This window comes from Ambystoma mexicanum, chromosome 1q, assembly GCF_040938575.1.
Source record: "Ambystoma mexicanum isolate Mex_15411 chromosome 1q, UKY_AmexF1_1, whole genome shotgun sequence".
NCBI lineage: Eukaryota > Metazoa > Chordata > Amphibia > Caudata > Ambystomatidae > Ambystoma > Ambystoma mexicanum.
In genome coordinates, this window is record NC_090922.1 from 584,060,351 (window position 1) to 584,087,519 (window position 27,169).

Below are 27,169 nucleotides of genomic sequence, written 5' to 3' on the forward strand. Positions count from 1 at the left end.
GAGGAATCATTGACCTCTGAATTGTTAAATGTACCATTTCTATGGAATTTGGTGTTTAGTCACAACTATCTCTCCTTCTTGATTGTAACCCTCATACCACTTTTAAAATCCGTTTTTTGCCCTGCTCACGCCACTGTAAATACTCCTCAAAATGTTACAAATGTTCTTAGGTCTTCCCCTCATTCTAAACAGTCCTCTCTGTTTCTTTTCATTCTTGTAGGTTTATATGAGGCTTCTGATACGGTGGCTCATCCTATTTGGTTCTTCTCTAGCACCTCTCTGTACATCTGCTTCAGGTCTTTCTTGACCTTCCTCTTAGCTCTCTGACTGATCCTATTCTGTTGCTTGGGCTGGGCACTCCTCTTGTTATTTATCTTTGCACTCTGGCATCCACAGGACTCTGTGGTTGGTCCCTCTCTTGTTCTCTATCTATTCAACTCTTCTTTTCTCAATTATATTCTCATTTGCGTTTCATTGCCATTTCTATGCCTACGATCTCAAATCGTTTTCTCACTTTTATCCTTTGATGATCAACTTTATGTCTCTGAGTCTTCTTGCTGTCAAGCAATCAATGTGTGCTCTCTCAAGCCCTCATCCCAAACCTACTAAATCTGAGATTCTCTTTTTTCTAAATGCTTCTCCTTATGACTGTTCCCCTTCCTTGTCTCTCTCTTATTTCCTCCTGACTTTATTCCTCTTTTTCCCCTCACAAGCTAAGTCTCATCGTTGCCCATCTCTTGCATTCTCTGATCATATTTCCTTTCTTGTCAGTACCTGGCTCTTTCATCTGTTATACTATCCACACAATTCAACCCTTTCTCACCTTCTTTGCTACTAAACATTCTTATAGTCCCATAGGTTTTCTCTTCCTTAGACGATTGATCTATGCTTCTCTTTTGGGTCATTTTACATATGCCCTTTCCCCTCTTCCATCCATCTACTACTCTTTGTCTTCTCTGTCTTCTTATTACTTGTTTGCATGTCTCTCCATCTCTTCATACTCTTCTCTGGCTCTACTGTCCTGCCCGTCTCCAGTTTTGTTTTTATGTATTCTTTTTAAGAGTCTTCATGGGCTTGCCAAACATGATCGCTCTTCTCTACTTCCTGTCCATTTTTCTGGTCATAGGCTTTTTTCTTCTCGCTTTTTCTTCTGGAGCTTCCTCCTTGCGCCCCAACCATTTTCCAGTAATTTTCGCTCATTGATCCTAAATTATTTAAAGCCTTGCTATTCTGCACCTAATATGGTCACATGTTGCTCCGCTTCCGCGCATCAATACATGTTCGCTCCTAATTCATTGGTTTTTGTTGTTCATCATTTTGTACGAATTTGTACAGCACTTGGTGGAAAGGCTTTATAAATACAGATCAATAAATGAAAAAAATACCAGCTAAACCTCAACTATAGATTGAAAAACAACTTGATTTACCATCATACTCTACATGAGCAAGAGAAACTAGAACACCCCACATTGAACATAAATTAGTACAATCGCCTCAGGCTATTTCCATTTTATTCTAATAGTTGTAATCAGTCTATTGCTCTGACAATTGTTGACATGCAATCAAAGCTACCAAGTAGCCCATTGGAAGAAAATTCTACTACTTCTGTAGCTGCCTCTTTTCGGTCTAGAGTTCCCCTTATTGAACACACCTCTAAACTACGATGAAAGTCATTCCACAAAATATCCCACAGAGAAGTCATAAGTGTACATCAAAACCGAATTTAATTGATAGCATACCAACTAAGAGGAATCATCCTAGTGTCAATCGTTCTGTGAACACAGAACCAATGAGCATTATCTGCCTGTATCTATACACCTGAAGAAAGTGCATCCTTGCAAACAGGACTTATATAAGCCCAAACACATTCAAGACACATTTTTACATCAGCACTGAACCATAACAGATGATCTGATAAAATTTTCATTCCTTTCAGAGAATCCTGTCAGGATTTCCCATCTTATCAAATAATGCATTAACTCCTTTACTAACAATTAAAAGTAATGATTGACAATCCCTTCATGTAACTGTTCCTATACCTTCAATTATTTTAAGAAGGCCTAAGCCTGAATAAAAGGGCTCAAACTATCTCAGCTGTCAGCTTTTTGAGTGTCTGGAAGAGCACATTGAGTGTTCTGATGGCCCCAGAGATATAGATTCTATTACTTAATACTGACACTGCTTTTTTAAACAGACAGTCTGGGTGGGGGTGGAGGAGTTTGGGGGGGGGGCGTTCATGCATACATTTATGTCTGCAAAATATCAGCCAAAACCGCTGTACGAGTCTAAAGTCATTAACAAATACATTTTCGGATTTCCTATGGTACTCAACATGCACTGCAACTATAGTGCGGCGACCGCAGGAAGGCTCTGAACATCAAAACCACACAATTTTGCTTTCTGGTAAAACCTCTTGATGGTATTCAGACCATTCATAAAGGCCATCATATAAAACTAAGTTGGTCTAGCTGGTAAGGTAACAAATAAAAAATGGCAAACCTTTGCTTTGTGTCTTCCCTTTATCATTTATTTAATAAAACCTGGTTATTAAATCCATTTCTACTCACTGGTTCTTTGGCTTGTTTTACACCTTCCATAATGCATAAAAGAGGTCCCAATTTCGGGGGCGGGTTGATGCACTTTTCTAGGGATAACAGAGATGTAAAATGAATTCCTGTTGGCTTGGATTATGTACCTACCTGCAAAGCTTCCTGTTCATGCATACAGTTGTGAAGTGTATTTCTCATTCCCATTTTACAATTGCTGCATGATTTTTGGGGATCAATATTTTTAGATCTTTACGGTGCTTTGACTTTGGGTATTATTGGGGGAATTTAATATGAAATTGGCTAATTGTTTGGATAAAGATCACACAGATGGCGGGGGTTAAGTGGTAGAACTTGGCAAATACCAAAAGGAAAACTAGGGGTACTGTTAAGATGGATTTCTAAATCCGCCCTCGGTTAGATTTTGTGAGGCCAACCCATTATGATGTACAGGAAAAAAACGAAGTCTTGCCAATCCCCATCAAGGTAGGTAGCAGAGTGGAAAGTCTTAAACTCAGGAGGGGTGTGAGAGTGGTTTAGGGTTACAGTGAGACACACACACAGAGCACTCCGATAATTCCTGTTAGGTAAGTACATAAATACACACTAAAAAATTAAACATTCAAGTAAGCATATATTTACATTTATTATAGTGCAACGGTACAGTTAAGGCGCATGTTGAGTACCATAGAAAATCCCAAAAATGATTTGCTAATAACTTTTGACTCGTACAACGGTTTTGATTGTAATTCTGCAGAAAGAACGATCCGTGAAAAAATATAATAATTATTAAGATAAACAAAATACACATGTTCGGCTTAGTTGTTTCGTACCTGGTCCAATTCTGTCAGCGGTGTTCGCTGTGTGTTCTGGCAAAAATTGGCCTTTTTTGTCTATGGGAAAATGAATGGGAACTTTATTTTTTAACGATTCTTTCCCAAAATGTCCAGTGTACGGGGCCCGTGCATACAATTTTGTCAGCAGAAAAACTGCTGCTATATATATACACATACATCCAAAATTTGGCTAGACTAGCACCCTACACTTTACTTTAGAGAAGGCGAAACAATAGAGAGCATAGCATAAGCCTGCTTACTTGTAACAGCTCCGGCTAAATAAATCCATCGGCTACAGAAAGCACAGAACACAGCGGCCAGATTTGTTTTTGGGGTAACAAAATCTACCCCAGTATCCAGCTCACGCCGGTCCATTCACTGGCTAGCAGTCGAGGGTGAATTAAGTTTAAAATTGGTTGTATAATATTGAAATGCCTGAACTACTTAGCACCTGGGTATATGATGGATGAATTAACGCAATATTAACCTTCACAGTCTTTAAGATCAGAGGACAAATTTCTGCTGACCGTCCCTCCAACGAGATGTGCTGCTGACTTGTGGGTTGCCAACAGGGCTACTCACGAGGATTCTGGGGTAACTCAGAAGAAGGATGAGGGAAAGCAGCACAAGAAAGACAATAAGGAGAATTCTCATACCTCCACTCCAAAAGAAGGCCACAAACATAACAAGGCTAAGCCCCCTGGGAAACCAAATCAGGCTAGTATACCTGCTGGTGCTAAACCAGAAGGAGGTCAGAGCAAACAACTATTCATAAAGACATTTGGAAAATGTTATGCTTGTGGGTTAACTGACCATGTGAAAGGGGATCCCAGATGTAAGGGTAAACCTTCAGGGATCCACACTGTCTCCTTAGCCTTCTCCCCTGAGGATAAAGTACCAATGGCAAGTGGAAACTTTCGCTTACTGGCTGAGGAACCCATGAAAGTCTCAGCCAGTGTTTCATTAGTATCCCTGGGTCTATGGGAACAACATAACTTAGATGTCTATAATTCCATTCTTCAAACATTGATTCAGCACTGACACAATAAAGGCCTACTTACTGAAGATGAAAAATATGTTCTCACTAACAACAAACCACTAATGCCCACTATATATTTCTTTCCCAAGGTTCATAAACCTTTCTTTAACTTACCAACAGTACGGCCAATAATGAGTGGACAGGGAGGGGCCACAGAGGGCTTGGCAGACTATATAGACTCCGGAACCAAACATCTGGTACCGGAAATTCCGGCCTATCTTAAAGATACTACCCACACTTTGCAGGTTTTGAACGACATTTCTTGGAAGCCGCACTTTTTTCTTGTAACTTTAGATGTAACAGCTCTATACACATCAATACAACATAAATTGGCTCTTGAAACAATGGATTACGGTTTCAGGACTTTTTCGGCTTCGCATTATATGCATGTGCAAATGATGAAAAGTTTTTGGGAATTTACTTTAACACATAATCAATTTATTTTTGATGGCAACTACTATTCACAAACAAAAGGCATTGCGATGGGGGCAAAATATGCACCTTCCCTGGCCAATATTTTTATGGCCTTTTTTGAAGCTCGATATATCTTTAATAACAACCCCTTTCATAACCACATCATCACATGGAAAAGATATATTGATGACGTGTTTGCTATCTGGAATCAACTTCACAGGACATATAGATGCAGAGGAAATCATGTTTTTAGACCTGCAAATTAACATCATATCTAACTCCATCCAGACCCGCACCTACAGGAAGGCAACTGCAGTAAACGCAATCCTACATGCAACTAGCAGTCACAGACAGAGTGTTATTAACAATATCCCTAGAGGGGAATTTCTCAGATCCGGAAGGATGAAATATATATGCAAGAATGTAAATCAATTGGAGCCAGATTGCAGGAAAGAGGGTACCCAAGGCATATTATCAGGAAAGCCACTAAAGCCATGGAATCAGTTGAAAGATCAAATTTGCTAACACAAACGAGAAAACATAGGGATCGCCAAGTATATCCGGCACATGTGAACTTTATTACCAAATATTCACGACATTGTAAGTTTCTATACCATATCTTACAAAAACACTGGCATATCCTACTTTTAGACTCAGATCTCGCACCGTATATGTCGGAGCAACCAAATATCATCTTCACGAAAACACCAACTTTGAGAAACTTACTCAGTCCCGCTTTCTTGAGATTTGACCCCATCAGACAGTTATCCTCAACTATCAAACCAGTTTGATTCCACAAATGTGGTTCATGCAATTTTTGCCAATATGCATTATCCCCTACAAAGGTTTTTAAATGCTATGGTGGGTTACAAGTCAAAATTAAAGATTTCATAAATTGTCGTTCCAAATTTATAATCTATGTAATACAATGCGTCTGTAAGAAGATATATATTGGCAGTACCATCTGCGAATTGCGAGTCAGAATCCGTGAACACTTTGCCAAACTCAACAGCAAGGATTCGAAATGACTGTTTGTGATGCTGGAAATGCATCGGAGGGACAGGGCCTCTGTATCCTTGTCCTTTACTGCCTTTTATCGTGTGTTCTGCCGTGCCTCCCAGCAAAAGGAAACAGGAGCAGACTAGGAAGGCCAGAGAGAGTACTTTAAAAGGCTCTCAAGAGGAGATTATAGTTTCAAGAAGACCAAGGAAAGGCTCTCTTTATATTTCTACTGGCCTAAATTGGGGTTTGAAGTAGATAAGTTATGTAGGAGCTGTCACACTTGCCAAACCTCTGGCAAGAGTGGAGCCAAGAATGTGGCACCCTTAGTGCCTCTCCCAGTGGTGGGAGTCCCTTTTGAGAGGGTAGGAATAGACATTATTGGTCCCTTAGACCCTCCAACATCTTCAGGAAACAGTTTTATCCTGGTTGTAGTAGACCATGCTACTACGTATCCTGAAGTCATACCTATGAGGATTGTTACAGCTTAGGCTGTTGCTAAGGCCCTACTTGCTATCTTTACCAGGGTAGGTTTTCCTAAGGAAGTTATCTCTGACAGGGGATCTAATGTTATGTCCCACTACATGCAGGCTATGTGGAAAGATTGTGGAGTAACTTACAAGTTCTCAACTGCCTACCATCCCCAGACAAATGGATTGGTAGAGAGGTTCAATGAGGAGCATGATAGGTGCTTTAGAGGAACCCCTTAGGAGAAAGTGTGACCTTCTACTGACATACCTTCTATTTGCTTATAGAGAAGTCTCTCAGGAGTGAGTTGGATTTAGTCCCTTTGAGCTTCTCTATGGCCATCCAGTTAGAGGCCCCTTGGCCCTGATTAAGGAGGGGTTGGGGAGTGCTCCTTCCCCCAAGCCAGTGAGAGTCACTGACTATGTGATAGGTCTCCGGAGGAGAATGTCACACATGATGGCAGTAGCCTCAGATAACTTAAAAGCAGGTCAGGCTCTGGTCAAACATTGGCATGACCAGAAGGCCAACATGGTTGAGTTTACTCAAGACCAGCAAGTTTTAGTTATGGTTCCTACAAGGCAGAGGGCCTTACAGGACAAGTGGATAGGACCCTTTAAGGTTGTGGGAAAACTTGGAGAGGTCAATTATCTGGTGGACTTAGGCAATCCTAAGGAGGCTCCCAGAGTCTTTCACACCAATTGTCTAAAATCTTATGTCTCAAGACCAGAAGTGGGAGCTTTGCTTCTAGCTTCAGCTCAGGAGGAGGAGGAGAGTGAACCTCTACCTGACCTACTCTGAGGCCAGACTTTAGATGAGAAAATAGAAGGAGTCAATCTCTCTTCTAATCTGACACCTGAACAACAAGAGGGGTGGAAGTTTCTGTTAAATCAGTTTTCCTCCCTGTTTTCACTAACACCAGGCTTGACCCCTTGGGGCCAGCATGATATTCTCACCGGTGAGTGTTTATCTGTTAAAAGCAGAGGTTACAGGATGTCAGACCATGTAAGAACCTACATAACAGAGGAGGGCAACAAGATGCTTGATCTTAGGGTATTAGAGCCATCTATACGTCCATGGTCTAGTCCAGTTGTACTAGAGCCAAAGGCAGGATCCAAGGAGTTGAGATTCAGTGCGGACTATAGAGCTCTTAATGCAGTCACAAAAACTGATGCCCACCCTTTACCAAGGACAGATGAACTGGTGGACAAACTTGGTTCAGCCAAGTACCTCAGTACATTTGATCTCACTTCAGGCTATTGGCAAATGGCACTGACAGACCATGCCAAAGAGAAAACTGCATTCTCAACCGCAGCAGGCCTCTACCAGTTTACGGTAATGCCTTTTGGACTAAAGAATGCACTTGCTACATTCCAAAGGATGGTTAATCAAGTTCTGAATGGGATGGAGGACTTCTGCATGGCATAATTGGATGACATTGCAGTGTTCAGTCCTACTTGGAAAGAACATGTTGACCGCTTAGGATATGTTTTGCAGGCCCTTGAGAAGAACCATATGACCATAAAGGCAAGTAAGTGTCAAATTGGTCAGAGCAAAGCAGTCTACCTTGGACATGAGGTAGGAGGTGGTGAAATCAGGCCATTGCCTAGCAAAGTACAAGCTGTACAAAACTGTGCCACCCCTACTACTCAAACCCAGGTGAGAGCCTTCTTAGGCCTCACTGGTTACTATAGGAACTTCATAGAGAACTATAGGACCATAGCTTCTCCCTTGAATGTAGTCTCCTCACCAAAATGTCCTAAAAAGGTCAGGTGGAATGAGGAGTGCACTCAAGCATTTGAAGGCCTAAATAAAGCCCTTTGTCAAGCTCCAGTCCTAAGAGCTCCTGACTATAACCAAACCTTCATTGTGCAGACAGGTGCTTCAGATATAGGTATATGTGCAGTTCTGAGTCAGTTGGATGAGAAAGGTAGGGAGCACCCCATTTGCTTCATCAGCAGGAAGCTGAAGGAACCTGAGACAAGGTGGGCAACCATTGAACAAGAGTGCTTTGCTATTGTGTGGTCACTGAAGAAGTTTAGACCATACTTGTATGGATCTACTTTTGTGATTCAGACTGACCACCAACCCTTGAGATGGTTGATGCAAATGAAAGGGGAAAACCCTAAACTACTGAGGTGGTCAATCAGCCTGCAAGGGTTTGATTTTACCATTGAACACAGGTCTGGGTGTCACCACCAAAATGCTGATGGTCTCTCCAGGATGTTTGACCGACTGGAGTAAGAAGATTAATCCAGAAGTGAATTAAATCCTCCTGTCCCTTAGTCTGAGGGGGACGAGTGTTAGGGAGAATTCTCATGAATGTGCTAATGTCCCTTATCTTTTGGGACCCCCAGCAACTTTGCTGGATTTCTAGGATTTTATTCTTTACATGGTAAGAGTGTGAGCCTTTTTTCCCATTCTTCCATGTATTTTGATGTGTGTTTTACTTTTGTGTTCTTTGGATATGGAGTTTTAAAACAACTCCATAGTTCTTTGGATATGGAGTTTTAAAACAACTCCATAGATATCATCTTTTTCTATGTGTCACACAGCACCCTCAGTGCAGTGGCACGAGGGTGTCTTTCAGACTCCCCAAGGTTTAAATACCTTCTCTGGGACTGACTACTGTCTCCCAGAGAATGTAAAGTTAAATTGACTTTACTAGTCTTTTTAAATTTACAGGGCCAGCACACACTATCTTCCTATAGAGTGCTGGAGGGGTTGCCTAGCTTCCCCTGAGTCTAAACACTCATGTAACAGTCAAATGTTACTCTTTCCCACTTGAAATGGCTGGTGGCAGTGGTTTTAAACAAAATACCATGATTTTTCCCGAACGCGAACACCGGTAGCTAAAAATCGGGTCAGCCATGTTTTCCAACATGGCGCCCAAGACCTATCTGTAAAAACAGACTCTTGTCAACTTTATTTGCCATTTCTTTTTGGAAAGATGTAAAGGACCGGAGGGGGGTGTCTGTACTTCCGCTCTCTATATGGTAGAGGAGAAGCACAGAAGACCCCAGCCAAGATTCTCTATTATTGGTACGTGGTCGAGCAATCAAGGCCTAGCTTCTCAGGAGGTGATGCAGGCTGGGTCTTAAGTACAGTGTAGTCCCCAAGCACCCACAAAGGAATGTCCGCACACTGTATCGGTTAAAACACAGTCTTTATATAATTAATATTCAAGGTTATGTACACTATCACAATAACTCACTTTGTACTCCGAAAATCAACAATGGTAAATATATATAGAGTTCTAAGTGCTACCACAATTATTAGCAGATTTCATTAAAGTGCATCAACTGTACTCAGGTTAAATGTCACACAGATCAAATTAATAAGGAAACCAACAATAGAAGATAGAAGGAAAGCAGTTGGTGGAACAATTGGCAGAATACTGGTCCCGCTACCTAGACACAGTTCTGTGTGGAGATCCACCCCCACCTGGGCAACATGTAAAGCAAAGATGTATCACAAGCCCAGTCCATATATTGCTCACAATAGACTTCCCAATAGTTCTGCAACCCCAAAGTACCTTGTGTTGTAGCGTTCCTCGTCGGGGGAATCAACAGCCCTTTTTGAGTGCCCTCCCTTTAAGGCAGGAGTCACGGGTCGTCGAACATCCGACGGGGAACAGGTCGAACTACGATGGTGAAGTGGCAGCGTTGTTCCTAGCAGTGCTCATTGACTGGGAAGCGTAAACGTCCTGCAAGGAAGAGGCGTGCGGGGCACCTCAGTGTCTATAGTTCTGGACCGCAAAGAGTTTGAAGAACTGCGGCCCAGCAAGGGCGTCAAGTCGTCAGCGTCTCTGTGGTCTTTGGGTGGCGGGAAACCCACCGGCGGATGCTCCTCGGCGTGTCGACGGTCAGGCCTTCTCCAGCTGGATACAGCGGCGACGATGCGGATGAGAGCGTCCTTGAATCAATGAAAGTTCTTAGGCAAACGGGAGCACGGCGGCTCCAGTCGGTGACAGCGGTCATCGACAGTGGCGGACAACAGTCAGGGCGCTTCTCCTTGTGATTCCGCGGCAGTCCCCGTCTCGGGTCGGCAGCCTGTTGAAGGTCTGTCTACCAGGGAGCTTTGGCAAAGGTCTGTTGGTGCACAATGGTCTCTCGTAGGCTGGGAAGAGGACGCCTTACCAGGTCCTCTCTGGGTCAGTCCTTGTAGACACAGCAGCTTTCAGATTGTGAAGGAGAGCAACAGAAATTCTTCTCTTCCAGCAGAGCTTCAAGGTTAAGCTTCAGTTACTCCAGTTACTCGTCGTAGTGGACTTCAGCTTCTGAACACGATTCCTAGCAGTGAGAGCTCCCCAGATATACTGTTCATCTCCCATTCATTCCGCTGGGTCATACTCAAGCATCCAATCACAACTAAGGGCATTCAGGCAGGCAGGCAGCAAATCAGGCACACGGTGCATTCAGGCCATTCACTTCTCTCCAGACACTCACAACAAGTCATGTGTATTGGGACAAGTACCAAGCCATTCAACACTCCACACTGCATTCATACCGGTTTCGGGCATGGCTGTCTCAGTCATTGTGTCAACCACCAGATACTAGACACCCACAACACAGAATGCATATTCGTCACACACTCCATTCACCCAGGTCCCACCCACAGGCGTACCCACAACATACAGTCGTTGGCAAAGGCTCCAGCCAGTCTGGTCAGCACTTCCCCACACTACCATATATGGAACTTCCACCCAACAGCCAGTCAGGGGGAAGGTACATAGCCAGGGCGTCCTGGGACTTCGGGAAAATCAAGGTAACAGGCGATGGAAGGCAAGAGGCCATGGGGGCCATTTTGTCTCCATCAGGAATCTACCAATTCCAATGACAGGGCCTGGGCATCCCAAAATGGAGGACGCTCAGGGCACCAGTCAATTCAGCACAGAGCTGTCACCAGCCCGTACCCTGCTCTGTGAGCCACACACAGGTGCCCAAAAACATACACTAGGGGCACATGGTTGTACCCCCACCCATGGGTGCCATAAGGGTATCAATATACTCTAAATGGGGAATCCCAATTTTTACTACAAGAGTAGTTACTCTACCTTTTTTCGGGGAAAACAATGTAATTGGACGTGATAGGTAGTTAGTTTACATCAACAGATTACAGACAAATTACATTAAATAGCGCTGTAAAACAAGTAGTTCATTCATTTTTTGATATTCATTTCTATTAGAAAAACACATAATAGCTTAAAAAAGCGGTGGGTCAATCCCATTCCCTTGACGTAAAACAATTGCACCAGTCAATTCAGCACGGAGCTGCCACCAGCCCGTACCTTCCTGCTCTGTGGCCCACACACAGGTGCCCAAAAACATACACTAGGGGCACAGGGTTGTAACCCCACCCATGGGTTGCATAAGGGTATCCCATGGGTCTGTACACCAAACCAAAAGAGAGAGCTGCACCGCCAGGAGTCCCACATGAACTCCTGCGCGGAAAACACAACAGAACACACGATAAAAAGCAGTAAAGGACAAGGATACGGAGGCCCTGTCCTTCCGGTGCATTTCCAGCATCACAGTTGCCCCCCCCCCACAGACTGAGGTTAGGGTGCCTAATCTCCCACGAGATAGACACCCTCATCCAGACCATCAACATACCTTCTGGAAAGGCCATCTGCATTAGCGTGACTCTTCCCTGGTCTATGCTCTATGGTGAAGTCTAGCCCTTGCAGGCTAATGGACCACCTGAGCAGTTTCGGGTTCTCACCCTTCATCTGCATAAGCCACTTCAGGGGCTTATGATCGGTTTGGACCTTGAAGGTAGACCCGGTGAGGTAGGGTCTAAAACGCCTAAGGCTCCAAACTATGCTAAAACATTCCTTTTCAACAGTAGCCCACCTAAGTTCTCTACCCTTCAGTTGTCTACTGATGAATATGATAGGATGTTCTCTTCCTTTGTCATCTAACTGGGACAAGACAGCTCCAATTCCGGTGTCGCAGGCATCAGTTTGAATGATAAAGGGCTTGCTTTAATCGGGCGCACACAACATAGATGCCCTACACAGACTTCCTTTCAAGCCATCAAAGGCCTTCTGACAGTCTTCAGTCCAATTAACCTTCCTAGGCTGTTTGGGTGAAGTCAGAGCTGTCAGGGGTGCAGCTATGGTTCCATAGTCTGCCATGAAATTGTGATAATACCCAGTGAGGCCCAAAAAGGCTCTCGTCTGGGTTTGAGTAGTTGGAGTCTCCCAGTCTTGTACATCCTGTACTTTACTGGGGAGAGGTTGGATTTGACCTGGAGGGGTGGCCTCCAAACCTTCTCTGATTAAGGCAAGGGGCCCCCTCACGGGATGTCCAAAGAGTAACTCAAAGGGGCTGAAACCAACACCCTCTTGAGGTACCTCTCTGTAAGCAAACAGCAGGCATGGCAGGAGGAGATCCCATTTCCTCCTTAGGGGCTCTTCCAAAGCGCCTAGCATGCCTTTGAGAGTTTTATTAAATCTCTCGACTTGACCATTGGTCTGGGGATGGTAAGAGGTGGAGAATTTATGGGTTACCCTGCACTCTTTCCAGATGGTTTTCATGTAACTAGACATGAAGTTGGATCCTCTGTCAGAGACAACCTCCTTAGAGAATAGAACACGGGTGAAAATTCCCAGGAGAGCCCTGGCAACCACCTTGGCAGTTACAGTCCGAAGGGGTATAGCCTTAGGGTACCTGGTTGCATGATCGACCAAAACCAGGATGAACCGATGTCCACCTGAAGTGGGAGGGTCAAGGGGACCGGCGATGTCGATGCCCACCCTCTCAAACGGTGTGCCAACCACTGCAATGGCTGCAGTGGGGCTATTGGGAGCTTTGGCAAAGGTCTGCTGGTGCACGATGGTCCCTCGTAGCTCGGGAAGAGGGCGCTTACCAGGTCCTCTCTGGGTCAGTCCTTGTAGACACAGCAGCATTCAGATTGTGAAGGGGAGCAACAGCAATTCTTCTCGTCCAGCAGGGCTTCAAGGTCAAGCTTCAGTTACTCCAGTTACTCGTCGTAGTGGACTTCAGCTTCTGAACACGATTCCTAGCAGTGAGAGCTCCCCAGATATACTGTTGATCTCCATTTCATTCCGCTGGGTCATACTGAAGCATCCAATCACGACTAAGGGCATTCAGGCAGGCAGCCAATCAGGCACACAGTGCATTCAGGCCATTCACTTCTCTCCAGACACTCACAACAAGTCATGTGTATTGGGACAAGTAAAAAAGCCATTCAACACTCCACACTGCATTCATACCGGTTTCGGGCAGGGCTGTCTCAGTCATTGTGTCAACCACCAGATACTAGACACCCACAACACAGAATGCGTATTCGTCACACACTCCATTCACCTAGGTCCCACCCACAGTCGTACCCACAACATTTGGTCGTTGGGAAGGCTCCAGCCAGTCTGGTCAGCACTTCCCCACACTACCATCTATGGAACTTCCACCCAACAGCCAGTCAGGGGGAAGGGACAGAGCCAGGGCTTCCAGGGACTTCGGGAAGATCAAGGTAACAGGCGATGGAAGGCAAGAGGCCATGGGGGCCATTTTGTCTCCATCAGGAATCTACCGATTCCAATGGCAGGGCCTGGGCATCCTAAAATGGAGGACGCTCAGGACAACAGTCAATTCAGCACAGAGCTGTCACCAGCCCGTACCCTGCTCTGTGAGCCACACACAGGTGCCCAAAAACATACACTAGGGGCACATGGTTGTACCCCCACCCATGGGTGCCATAAGGGTATCAATATACTCTAAATGGGGAATCCCAATTTTTACTACAAGAGTAGTTACTCTACCTTTTTTCGGGGAAAACAATGTAATTGGACGTGATAGGTAGTTAGTTTACATCAACAGATTACAGACAAATTACATTAAATAGCGCTGTAAAACAAGTAGTTCATTCATTTTTTGATATTCATTTCTATTAGAAAAACACATAATAGCTTAAAAAAGCGGTGGGTCAATCCCATTCCCTTGACGTAAAACAATTGTACGTTGTTTAAAAATACAAACAATTCTGTTTTGACACTTAAACTAAGCCGTTAGGAAGTAGTAATTTCCGTCTAGATGGCTGGAATTGGGTTCAGTGATCAGTCTGGGGAGCATTCCCTATCTCAAACTTTTCACAGGACCTCGGTTCAGGTTGTTAGGTCATCATTCTAGTATTAATTCTAGATGGTAGAACTCGACATGTTTCAGTTCTTACAACAATTTATAGAACTTTCTTCAGGAGTAGTGTCATATTCTAAAAAACAACAATTATGCCAAAAATCTTAGAGCATGCTTTAACTGCGCATCTCCTGGACGGTTTGTTTCTGTTGCCCGTGTTTGGTATTGAACTTGAATGTTCTTGCTGTGACTAGTCTTGTCGGGGGCGAGTGATTCTGAATCAGAGGTATTCCTGTAGTATGCAGGCGTTAGTCCTCTAGGTCCGTAGTGAAGGCTTCAAGTAAGACTACTAGGACCTTCAATGAAGTGGCAATTCTTCAAGGTGTTAACAGTATTAAAGACCAGTGGCCTGGGATATTCGATTCTTTGGTGTAGCACGGGTCGATTTGTCAAGACCAAATGGTCAATCTATCTTGAAGATATTTATATAGTGGCTTGTACGGTTGTGTCCTGATGATTACTTTTCATAGTAAAGTATTCTTTGGTCTTTTCTCAAGCTTGGAAGCCGCAAATGGGTATCTTCATTCGCTTGATTACGTATGTACGATCCGACTTGTTCTATCCAAAACACCTTGCGATGCCGCTTGAATTTGAAAGGCCATAAGGGTATCCCATGGGTCTGTACACCAAACCAAAAGAGAGAGCTGCTCCACCAGGAGTCCCACAGAAACTCCTGCACGGAAAACACGACAGAACACACAATAAAAAGCAGTAAAGGACAAGGATACGGAGGCCCTGTCCCTCCGATGCATTTCCAGCATCACAAAAGGTCCTTCTTGTGTTTGTCTCTGTGCACCAAACACCAGGTTTGGTTCCTTTGTTTGTTGGCCGTGGGCAGGCTTTAGTGCTGAAGCCTTCCTCTGGCACCTGAGTGTCTGGGGTGGACAGGATGTGATGGAGGTGCCAGGAACTCCCTGTGCTTAGTCTCCTAGGAGGCCTGAATGTACTCTGGCGTGATTGGCTGGCTGGCTCTCTGGCAAGGACAGCTACCCTGATGTGTGAGTGACAGCCAGGCTGGAATGAATGGGGGGAAAACTGTTTAAAAGCAGGTCTCTGGGACTTGGAAAGCAGAGTCGACCACTGGAACGAAAGAACCGAAGACGAGCTGAAGGAAGACGACTGCTGCAACTCCTGGTCCACCGGTGAAGCCCTGCTGCAGGTCCGAATTGCCTGAAACTCTATCGACAGAGAAGCCCTTCAAGGTTAACTTCTTCCCTTGAGTTTGGTCGGAACAACCAACTCGTAAGCCGCCTGGACACTGTCCCCATACTGGTCGAATTTTCTTCAGAGTGCTGTTGAAAACTGGATAGCCAGTGGGAAGGATACCAGTTAGTGGTCTTTAAGGCACTCACACCTTAAACAGACGTTTTGCCAAGCTTGTGTCCTCTTCCCTGGGCAGTGCAGGAACCTCCCGACGTCCTCCTTCTTGTCCCCACGACTGAAGCTCAGGAACAGCCAGATCTGCAGGAACTGCCAGGAACAACTGCCTCAGCTTTTCTTCACTTACAAGGTACTGTGCAAGTGCGGTGCAAAACTCAGTTTGGCCGAGGTGAAAGTTTGTGAAACTTTCCCGACTTTGAAGGCTTGTACTTCCCTAAACCAACATCTAACTTTTCGTCTGACCAAATTCTTCAAAGATCCATGGCAAAGACTTAATCGTTTACTACCAGAACTGTGCTATCCTATCCAAGACTCTGAACCATTGACTTTGGGCCAGGCCTATTTAATTGAATTGCTGGTTGTAGTGTACTGAAACCATTTGCCCTGCCTATGAAAGTATTTGTGCTGTTGATCTTTATAACCTTGTCTTTTTAACACTTTTTAAAATTACTGAAGTGCCATTTTGCCCCCACTTCAGGGGAGCTGAACTTGTTCAGAAACTGAATGGTTGTGTAGTGTTGTATATTAGAGTGTGATATTGAGCTGCTTTTGCTATTGGAATGTTTTCCAAATGACTGTGTAAATAAATGTATATTCTTTTACAAGGAAACCTTGAGTGAGTGTTTGTTTGAATCACTATAATTGATAGTCCTTTGTGTAACCTGTTGTACTGCTCACTTTACTCTTGAGATAAATCTGGCTGCTCAGCCACTGCTACCACATTACTGTGTAGTACAGGCTTGTACCAAAGGTGAAATTGTACTAACACTTGTAGTCTTAATTGTGTGTAGTGTTCCCAAAGGGTACTGCATGTGATTCTGCCTAACACCCACCAGTCCACTGGTTGAAGCACTAACAAGGGTCAATTTAAGATCAGGACAGAGGAGCAGTGCTTCACTGGGACTTGGCTGCAGGTGATGCTGGTCAGGTCTAACAGTGATCTTCAGGTTTTCAGCAGCCTGCAATTCTTCATAGGGGTCTTGGCTCCAATGATTATTTTGTCAAATGGCTGCAGGAGATTTCCATTATCCAGGATTTGAACTGGATTTGCCAACCCATCCACTATTCGTAAGGATCTGCACCATTAAAAATGCCACAATGCCTATCCAGTCATGAATAGTCACTGGACAAATATTCTGCCCAGCAACAGACACTCATGGACGTGGATGTGGAATGGGACCAGATGGTCAAAGCCTCCACATCCGGCCACACACACAGACTGACACTTTACCTCAGAAAGCTGAGGCTTTTCCTGGGCTCTCCATTCATGGAAATACCAGACTTGAAAGGGCAGGAAGAAGATCAAAGGACAACATGGCCAAAGGACAGGTGAAAATCCTGTGGAAAGGCCTTCACCTCTTTAGTTTTGCATATTTTAGCCTGAGTGAGACGGGTATGCCCAGACGTGGGTCCCGAGCCTGCTCGGTCTAGAGACCCAACCTACTCCTCAGTGATGACGCCGAATGAGGCTGGAACATGTCTAGGGATACTTGTGGTCTTGTGCAGAAGGGATGTGACATAGCAGGTTGGGCTGGACGGCCCCTTTTGTGGTTGAACCAAGCCTGATTTGCATATGGTCTTTCCCCTACTGTGATTGGCTTGGCAGGCTGAAGAACGATGATCTGGAGGATTACCCAGAGCAATGACAGAGGTTAGGAATAATTCCAAACCAGCCATCACGTCTTTTGTTTTGCATATGGTACTTTTATGGCTTATATGTTAAAATACAAAACTGTACATGCAAAAAGACAAACACACAGCCGTAAAATATCATCTGCCACCAGCCAATCCTGGACAAATTGCATTTGTAACCACAAAGTTACAAAAGGGAAAGGTGTAAGGATACAAAATATCGTACCCGCACTGCACTTTAAGGTTATGTGTGCATCTATAAAAATATAAGAAACCTTCTAAGGGAGACATGGTCTCCCAGTGCTGATAGTCTTATGGACCTATCAGTTTTCCCATAACAATGAGCACAAAACAAGAGAAGTAAAGCCTAAGGCTTTCCTTACCTTCAAAAAGGCTGGCAGCCACAACAAAGCAAAATGAAAGGGTGTTCCATAGATTTTTATGGGAGGAGACCAGCAAAAAGAACTTCTTTTCTAACAGGTACCAAAGCAGCTACTATCCCTGGCAACCCTTAAATGACATCCATTCATGACCTAGCCCATCTGTGTTGGTGATCCACATCTTGCACTTGGTCCATCTGTGTTGGTGAACCAGGTCTTGCATTTAGCCAATCTGCACTAGGGAGCAATATCTCGCATGGATGGACCACCGGGCACAGAGAACACATAAACCCTGGAGTAACCCGTGAGGGTGGTAATTGCTGCACACCAGAATGTACGACAGGAAAAGGGATATGGGCCACAGTTACTGAGAACAGCGTGGTAGGAAAGGGAATTGCCACTAACTAACCCTACTAAACTCTCACCCTTCTGCATACAACGTCTCAAACTCTGAACTAAACACAACTATACCTCTACAGCAGAACAAACCACACACACTTCACAACACCACAACAACAAAACAAACCACACATAGCCTCGCCCAACAGTACATGGTGGCTACCAACCGAAAAACACACCTACACTCAGTGAACGGTGTCAACCGAACTGAAGCTGCCAACAGCACATCACAGCTCTCTTGCTCTTTTCTCCTACTTAGTCCCTCTAACTTACCCGCCTCCCTCCTTGCTTTACAGATCTGCCAGAGCACCAAGAAACTATGCAGGTGACAACAGTTTACGGTATAAGAACATTTAACATAGCATCCATGCCATTTCAATATGGTGCATAATTACTATTACATCTTGCAACAAGCTCTGAGGACAGGGAGCACAGATGTTTGAAAAGTAGTTTTGTCTTAAAATAAGGATAATAGTTTTATGATCCTAGGAAAGAAAATACTTTGAAAGGCAAGTGTGGTGTCTGCACTTTAAAAAAAAAAAGGATTTTGATTTGTACTTGTGATTTTGTACTATTTTGAATGTCATGAGTATATAGTTTGTTTCAACATTCAACATTTTCCATTTGAGATTTTTGCTATTTTACATTATGAATCCATTACTTTTGCATAGAACTGGACTAACCTGATGATGGAACAGTCCGTTAAATAAATCCCATCTGGTGGGACCTCTCTCCGCTACAGGTGTTTCTCAGTACTCGCCGAGGTGCCTGGGTGGTGAATCGAGTGTGGGATGAAGGCCTCCCGCTAGACGTGGTACTGTTCAGCCGCATGAAAGGTTTGATTAAAACATTCATGACAGAGAATATGCTCAACAATTGGGCAGAGAACAAGGTCAATTCTCGCTTCAACCACGTGAACTTTGGTGTCAAGCCCCGCCATAGGTGAGTCAAAATGGATGGAACAATGTGTTGTCAATCCTGTATGTTATTTATAAACGTTTGTTTTTGAAAGAAGAGTAGATGATGTTTTTTTGGGCCGGACCCCTTTCCTATTGCCTCTAACTGGTACAACTTGGAAACAACCGTTCATAGCTCCGTAGAAGGCTCAGGTTTAGTGATGCGTTCCGTAGAAAATACCTGATCACTTATTTGGCACAGTAATGTATAGTAATGTATTCTCTTGGTTGATCAAAGTCATGGTTTTGCCACTTAATGGGTATCAGAGCTTTGATATGTTAGGAGCGCACCTTCATAGATTACAGTTTTTACATGAATAAGTTATGCTGGCCATAGGCATAGGGACATTAGACGATTGCGGTTCCTGTTGAGATCATGTCCAAACTAGAGAAGAAATGTACAAGACTCAGTAGAGGTGGAATCAGAGCCGTGTGGAGATATGGTAGAGCACAGCTGTGGGATTTTTAAGTCACTTTACAACACTTGATTCAGTTTTGGCCTATATCAACAGTGATTAAAAGTCCTTAAGTTCTTAAGTTGTTGTTTGATTGCATAAGAGAAATTAATGCTTATTAAAGGTTCAGATTGGAATGCTGATACTTCATTTGACACTCAGAACAATAATTATTTGCTATAGAAGCTAACCCTAATTTCCCCCCGAGGTGACAGTTCTCCACCCATTCCCATTCAGCTACAAAGGTACTGACTGGTAAAGTTAACAAAATCCATTAAAATCAAGAGGACTGACCTTCCCTTCCAGAGCCACTAAACCCACGCCATACATGAAATTTGAGTCGGTTTCCGATATTTCAATGGTTTGGCACCATACACATTTTAGTGACGTTTATATCTGGATTCAATTGGCCAATACCAGAAGTGACCCAACCACATTTAACTGACATTGGCAAATTGACTGACTATAAGATGGACAAATATGTTCAAAGAGGAAATTGATGTTGTGACAGGTTAAATCCGAATTCTTATTTTTTGGAATTCTACGACCATGTTTTAGGTCTCCTCAACTTTTGTTTTTTTCTTGTGTTTTTTTGGATCTCCAATTTATTTTCGGTGGCCAGATAGACTTTTCCTGAAGTCCTCCTGCCATTACATCCCTTTTTTGCCTTACTTAAGGTACATGGTATTGGGTCACCCATAAACCGCCCAGTCCACTGGTTACCTCTAAGGCTCACCACTTTTGCCCTAGTTTGATTATACCACCCTACACAGGTTTTTGGGAGTAGGTTGGTGGCAGCTATACTTTAGTTTTGGCTTTGCCTGGGGTGCAAGTCTTTTTACCGAATTGGTATCCCAATGTACCTTTTTGCTAGCCAATGGAGTAACAATGAGTTTTCTTAAACATTTTCTAAGGCTTCCTTTGTCTAGCTGACCATGATGTAGGCCTCAACTGGCTGTTCTGACCACTTGGCATATTTGTGAGCCCACAATGGCAGCCTCCGTAGTGATCATAACTGGTTTAATTTGATTTGGTTGGATATGACCATTTGTATCGTGCAATCCTAAGGGACCAGGAAGAGACTGCATCCGGGGGCAAGTGTTAAAATCAGGAGAGCAGAGAGCTGGATATTAATCGATAAACCATTATTGAAAGAGGTAGGTTTTTAACCTTTACCTAAACTGGGACAGGGATTCAATTACACAGAGATCAGCGGGTAGCAAGGTCCAGGCTTGTGGGCCAGAAATGGAGTTACATCTGTCACCTCGATGAACAAATTTAGATGGAGGAATCATCAGAATATTTCGACCCGTATATCGAGTGAGCGGTTTGGCCGATGAGTGTTTAGACAATAGTTAGTGAAGTGCCAGGTCATGAAGACACTTCAAAACCAGACAGAGGGTTTTGAAAATAACCCTCTGGAAGCCAGTGAAGGCTCCTATGAAACTGAGAGATATAAGTGTGCCTAGGAAGGAAAAAAAGAAGCCTAATAGCTGCTTTCTGAGCGACTTGAAGGCGTTGCATTTGATAAGTTGGAATGCCCATAAGGAGGGCATTACAATAATCTAGTTTGGGGTTAACCAAGGCCCCAACTACAGCGGGATGGTCTTTTTCAGAGATAAGAGGCAGAATAGGCTTTAAGAGTTTAAATTGAAAATGCATGGATTTAATAATCTTGCTGACCTGTAGATTGCAGTTTAAGTTCGCCTGCCAGACACAGCCAAGGTTTTTTTTTACTTTAGTGGAGAAGACAGCCAGAACTTCAAAGATCTCTGGACAGGGGACACACATTAATGTGAGATTGTTGTCTTCTAGATCCAAACACAATGATCTCAGCTTCAGAGGGATTTAATTGGAGCTTATTCTATAACATCCAACCTTTGTATCATACATGCACAGGTTAACACACGTTCTAAGACTTCCAGAGGCTGTTTTAGCCCGACATAGATTTGGGTGTAATACGCCTAGGAATGATAGCTACAGTTGAACTGGGAAAAAATATTCACTAAAGGTCAAATGTAAATAAAAAAAGCATTAGGCAAACAGAGGAACAGTGGAGCACACCACACCTCACTGGTAGGGGGTCAGAATAATGAGGTCCCATTTTAACTTGCTGAGTGCGATTCAGCAAAAATGAGGTGAACCATTTCAAAGATTCCTTAGAGACCCACGCCACCGTGGTCAGTCTCAAGATAAGAATGTCAAAGATGACAGTGTCAAAAGCTGCCGATAAGTCCAGCATGACCAGCATGCTGATGTTCCCCTCATCGGTAGCCCTCCGGATGTCATTCCAAATGGCAACAAGTGCGGTTTCAGTGCCATGCCCTGGCCTGAATCCCTACTAAGTGTCAGGAATACCATGAACCTCCAGGTTTTGGAGTTGTGTTGTGACCATTCTTTTTAGGGTGTTGGAAGGTCATAGCAGGCCCGCAGTAGGTCAGTAATTGGACAACACTATGTGGTCCAGAGATTATTTTTTAAGGAGAGGAGTTAGAGAGGATCTTTTCCGGTTGGATGGAACACAATCTTGAGCTAAGGATGCATCCATGAAAGCTGTGATGAACTCACACCATGAATAAGCATGTTGTCTGGAAAGATATGCTGGGATTGCGTCATAGTTAAATTGGTGGGTTCAATTTAAAAATTAGTTTCTTAATTTACTCTGGACTAACTGGGGTAAAAGGGAAGGAAGTTAATATTGGTGCAACAGCTGTTGCTGGGCCAGTATCTGACATGCTAAGTGACAAGCTGGGAGAGAATATTCAGCCAGATAGAGCTGATTTTATCCAGACAAACAAAATGTCAAATTAGTTAGCCAGACTGCACGAGGGGGGGAAGGCTAAGGGCCTCATCACGAGTTGGGCGGTAATCCGGCGGATTTCCCGTTGAGCGGTATTAGCACTGACGTCAAGCTTCCTGGCGAAAAGTCCGCCAGATCACGAGTTGGCGTGCACGCGCACAGGGACATGGCATTAACGCAAAAAGCGCTTGCCATAGAAATTGCCCAAGAACCTGTAAATCCAGCGCACTGTGCGCGACTGCCATGTCAATAGTGCGGGCTAATAGCGTGTGGGAAACGCGTCAATGCCGGAACGGGAAATAAAGCAGCGGCCATTTTGGAAATCACAATCCGTCGAACATCACAGCCCCTGCAAGCCATCCACCCCCGGGAAGAGTGACAAATTTCACAAGGGTGCACTAGGGGCAAGTCAGCCCTGGACAGGGTCAGGAAACCCAAATTCAGTGACCAGGAGCTGGCCGTACTTGTGGAGGAGGCAGTGACCCACCATGAAGAATTACATGGTGCACAGCAGCGCAAGACAAGCATACAGCGTAGTGCACAGATCTGGCGGGACATTAGCCAGAGGGTGTCTGCAGTGGGGCGCGTGCCCCGGGATGGGGATGATTGTCGCAAGCGCCTCAGTGACTTGCGTGTCAGACTATGTGGCATACTATCCCAGCACAGGAGTGCAAGCATGCGCACTGGAGGAGGGCCACCACCACCCGAGCTCACGCCCTGGGAGGAGAAGATGACAGGGCTCATCGACATGGGCACAATAGAGGGAGTCGGCGGAGCGGAGGCTGGCATCGGTATCCAGCAGGCTGCAGGTGAGCCCCCCCAATGCATGAATCTGAAAGGACCACACATACAGAACCTGAGTGAATGAATGTGCATGCAATGTGTGTGAGGCACTGTAGACAGCCATAATTGAGCCTTTATACCACCATTCCGTAGCGCCCCCTAGACTCCCCTGTACGTGCACTGCATCAAGGGCCAGGGGACAGAAATCCATGGCCATGGCACAGCTACGTGGAGTGTGAGTGTGCATGAATAAACCCCCAGCACCATGTGCACGGTGCATCCCCATCCATCATGTGATGATGACACACAAACATGTCCGTGCAGTGTCCCTCCACACTGACACATTCCACCAATCACAACATGGGGATTGAACACAATGCAAGTGCAATGCATGATTGCTACTGTCCCACTTGATGGCATGAAATGCATGAATCTAATGTAGGCCACCCTGAACTCAATCCACACCCTATGTACCCCACAGGCATACAGCGATCAGCACAGGATGTCGATGACGGTGAGGAGGCCACTGCATTACAGCGCCCGAGGCAGCACCACCACCCCGCAAAGGGGCCGCCCGGAAGCAAACCGACGCCGGACCCATCCCACACCACCACGCCGCAGCCCAACCAGACAGCTGCAGCACCCACATGGCTGCAGGAGGTCAGCACCTACCTCACTCCAACCCATCATGCAGACACCCGATGCAGAGGGAGTCACCTGTGGGTCAGAGCCCGATGAGGGACAGACACCTCCAGCTGCACCTCAGCCAGGACTGTTGCGTTCACCCAGATGCAGCAACACTAAAGGAATAGGCACACCTCAGGGGAGCACAGAGCCAGTCACACAGGTAGCACACACCCCGCGTATGCATGTGCATCGTGTCCGCACACCAGAGCCTGGCGTTGACACACCATCATATGGCACCCCAGATGATAGGCACTCGGACCGCAGCAGCCCCATCCAAGCTGCCAACATGTCCTCATGCAGCCCCCCCCCCAAGGCAGCGCACAGCTGCCAGCCCGGTACCCGCCGCACCCGGGTACCTTTTGTCACGGTAGCTGCCGTGATGGGACGTCTGAAAATAATTGAGCCCTAACAGGAAAAAGTGGAGTCCATGGCCAAAGTGCACAGCCGGCACATCAAAGCCATCAGCGGAGCCATACGGCATGGCTGCAAGTACATGGCCCGAGACAATGCACGCACCCGGAAAGTGGAGAAATGCACTGCGGCCCTGACAGGTTTCGGCCAAAGGGTACGGGAGTCGTGCGAGGCAGTATCTGCACATGCAGAGCAGACAAGGGAATCCAACAACCTTCTCCGCCAGCAGCTGCAGGTCACCGGGTCAGTCCCATCATCCTCCACTACACCCACGGAGGGATCCCTGGAGCCTTCACCTAGGCGCCGTTCATTGCGCCACCTTAGATCCCGCACACCAGAGGGGCCAGGACTTGGAAAGCGCCCGCAACCACCATAGATGGACATGGCATTGTTGTGGGTACCCTGAGAACATGCACCTACCTACACTGTTATGGGAAGTTAACTGGGCGGAGGGGGAATTGTGTGCTGGGTGTTCACTGGGGGGAGGGGGTTGTGTGCTGGGTGTTCACTGGGGGAGGAGGGATTGTGTGCTGGGTGTTCACTGAGGGCAGGGGGGATTGTGTGCTGGGTCTTCACTGGGGGAGGGGGAATTGTGTGCTGGGTGTTCACTGGGGGGAGGGGGGATTGTCAAACATTTAATAGATCACGTTCAAAATTCATACAAAGCATGGACAGTCATGATTGTGATAAAGTGCTCTTTAATGTTCAAGTGATATACGTCAAATGTAGCCATCACCCGTATCAAAAATAATTCTCAATCAAGCCCTGTCTGACCAACCTCCCCTCCCTCACCCCATTCCTGTGTACACGTGCAACACCTTCTGGCACATCATCATCTTCACTCCCATCCTCAGGTGCCTGCACATCAGCATCGGGGGCAGTGGAACAACTGCGACAGCAAATGTTGTGCAGCATGGCACATGTAAGAAGGATTTTGCCAACTTTTTCAGGTGCATACATCAATGCCCCTCCCGTACGGTCTAGGCACCGGAAGCATGCTTTCAGCAGTCCAAATGCCCTCTCCATGCAGATACGTGTACGTCCCTGGGCAATGTTGTATGCCCGCTCAGCTGCAGTGTGTGGATGGCTCACAGGGGTCATGAGCCATGTGTACTGGGGATATCCAGAATCACCTGCAAGGGAGAGAATGCAAGTATGAGGACAAGGTTGGTTCAGTGGGTGCACAAAGCTCAGTCTTCAGTGACATTGGCAGCAGGGTCAAATTTGTGTTGAAGAGGTCATGCTATCTCATTGCAATGTTGGCATCCACCCTTTCCCTTCCGGGACATGCATGGTGTGAGGTTGCCATGCCGCTGTGTATCCATGTATATGTGAGTTGTTATGTGCATCACACTCATGTATTACATGTGGACTAGATATCATATGGTCACTTACATTGTGCCGTGTGCTTTGCTAGGGGCAGCATTGATTCAATGGAGTACTTACTACTTGCAACACCCCTGTTTCTAAATGTAACAGTACTCTGTCCCTTGTCACTGGAGGAGGAAACCCTTCAATCTGCTTGTGCATGCAACATGTTGTTAGCCCATGTGTCATTGGAATTCCCTTTGGCTGCTGTTGCATTTGCTGATTGGCACAATTATGTACAGTTCTCCAGGCATGTGATTGGCCTCGGGGGTCAGTGTTTCAGGGATGTACATTGTCATGAATCAAACTTATTGTGTGTAGTGCTTTTGTGGATGTGCCTACTTTCGCGCACCATTGGCATGACTGTCGGGTGGCCAGGGTGGGATGTCACTGCTGTGTCAGGGTGAGATGCAATACTGCAACACACACAGGAGGATTTGTGGTAGTTGGGCTACCATATGTGACTGTGCTGCCACATGTCTTTGCCATTCAGACTGGGTGTGTTCTGCTGTGTTGAACATGTCCAAGGGTTCTCGTGCGAGGCACATGCATGGGAATGTTGCAGTGCTGGTGCTGCCTATGTCTCCTGCTGGCATGCAGGGATTTCACTGTGTATGTCCAGCCCCATCAGATGTCATTTAACATGCATTTCGGACTACATCTGTACTCACCCAGTTCCATGTGTTTTGGCCTTGGTGCCTTTCCATGTACGCTGGCAGGGTACTGTTGCGCAGGACCATGGAGTCGTGGGTGGATTTTTACAGTTTCTGTAGGCTGCCTCATGTGCCTGGGGTGTTACTAGTGCTACATGTGTGTAGTCAAGGGCTGCTATGACATTCGGGACTTGGGATATGGCATGGAATTGACACTTCAGCTGGTTCACCTGTGCCTGTGTGGCTGGCAATGCAATGTGCTCATTCACATGGAGCAGCAGTGCATCCAGCACCTGTTCCAGCATGGTCTGAAGGTGGACTGGGCCATGCCATGCATCATGGCAACGGTGTGTTGGTAGCTGCCAGTCCTGAGGTATTGTAGCACGGACACAAGCTTCACGAGCGGGGGCACTGCAGTGCTGATAGCTATACCGCTGCTGATGTCAGCCTGGCCTGTGTCCAGCAACTGGGTGATGGTTGCCCTGTCGAGCCTATACTCAGTCACCAACTGCCCATCAGTCAGGGCCCAGGGTTTTGGCCTGACCCTGGGGTTGGCTGACCACCTTGCTGGTGCTGCTCTCCTCCTCCTTCTCCTCATCCCCACCACCCCCTGTGCTCTGAGGGCCCTGGCCTGGTTGGCTGGCCTCTGTAACTCCAGGTGCAGCAGGTAGCTGTCCATATCAAGGCTCCTGGCTCCAAATGGCAGCATGGTGTTTGAAAGTGTGTGTTGTGCATGGGTGGGTCCTTTGTAAGCCTCTGATTTGCATTGGTTTCACCTGGGCACTTATTGCTGTCTCCTCCCTGCGC

General features: G+C 45.7%; 1 protein-coding gene across 2 annotated transcripts in view; it reads left to right on the forward strand.

Moving 5' to 3' along the window:
* The window catches only part of LOC138532682 (flavin-containing monooxygenase 5-like), a 580,037-nt gene that overhangs the window by 300,736 nt on the left and 252,132 nt on the right, over positions 1–27,169 (forward strand). For both annotated transcript variants that reach the window (XM_069641084.1, XM_069641085.1), the window contains exon 5: positions 18,992–19,191. In XM_069641084.1, the coding sequence (XP_069497185.1) occupies positions 18,992–19,191 (200 nt within the window). The remainder of the gene's footprint in view (positions 1–18,991; positions 19,192–27,169) is intronic.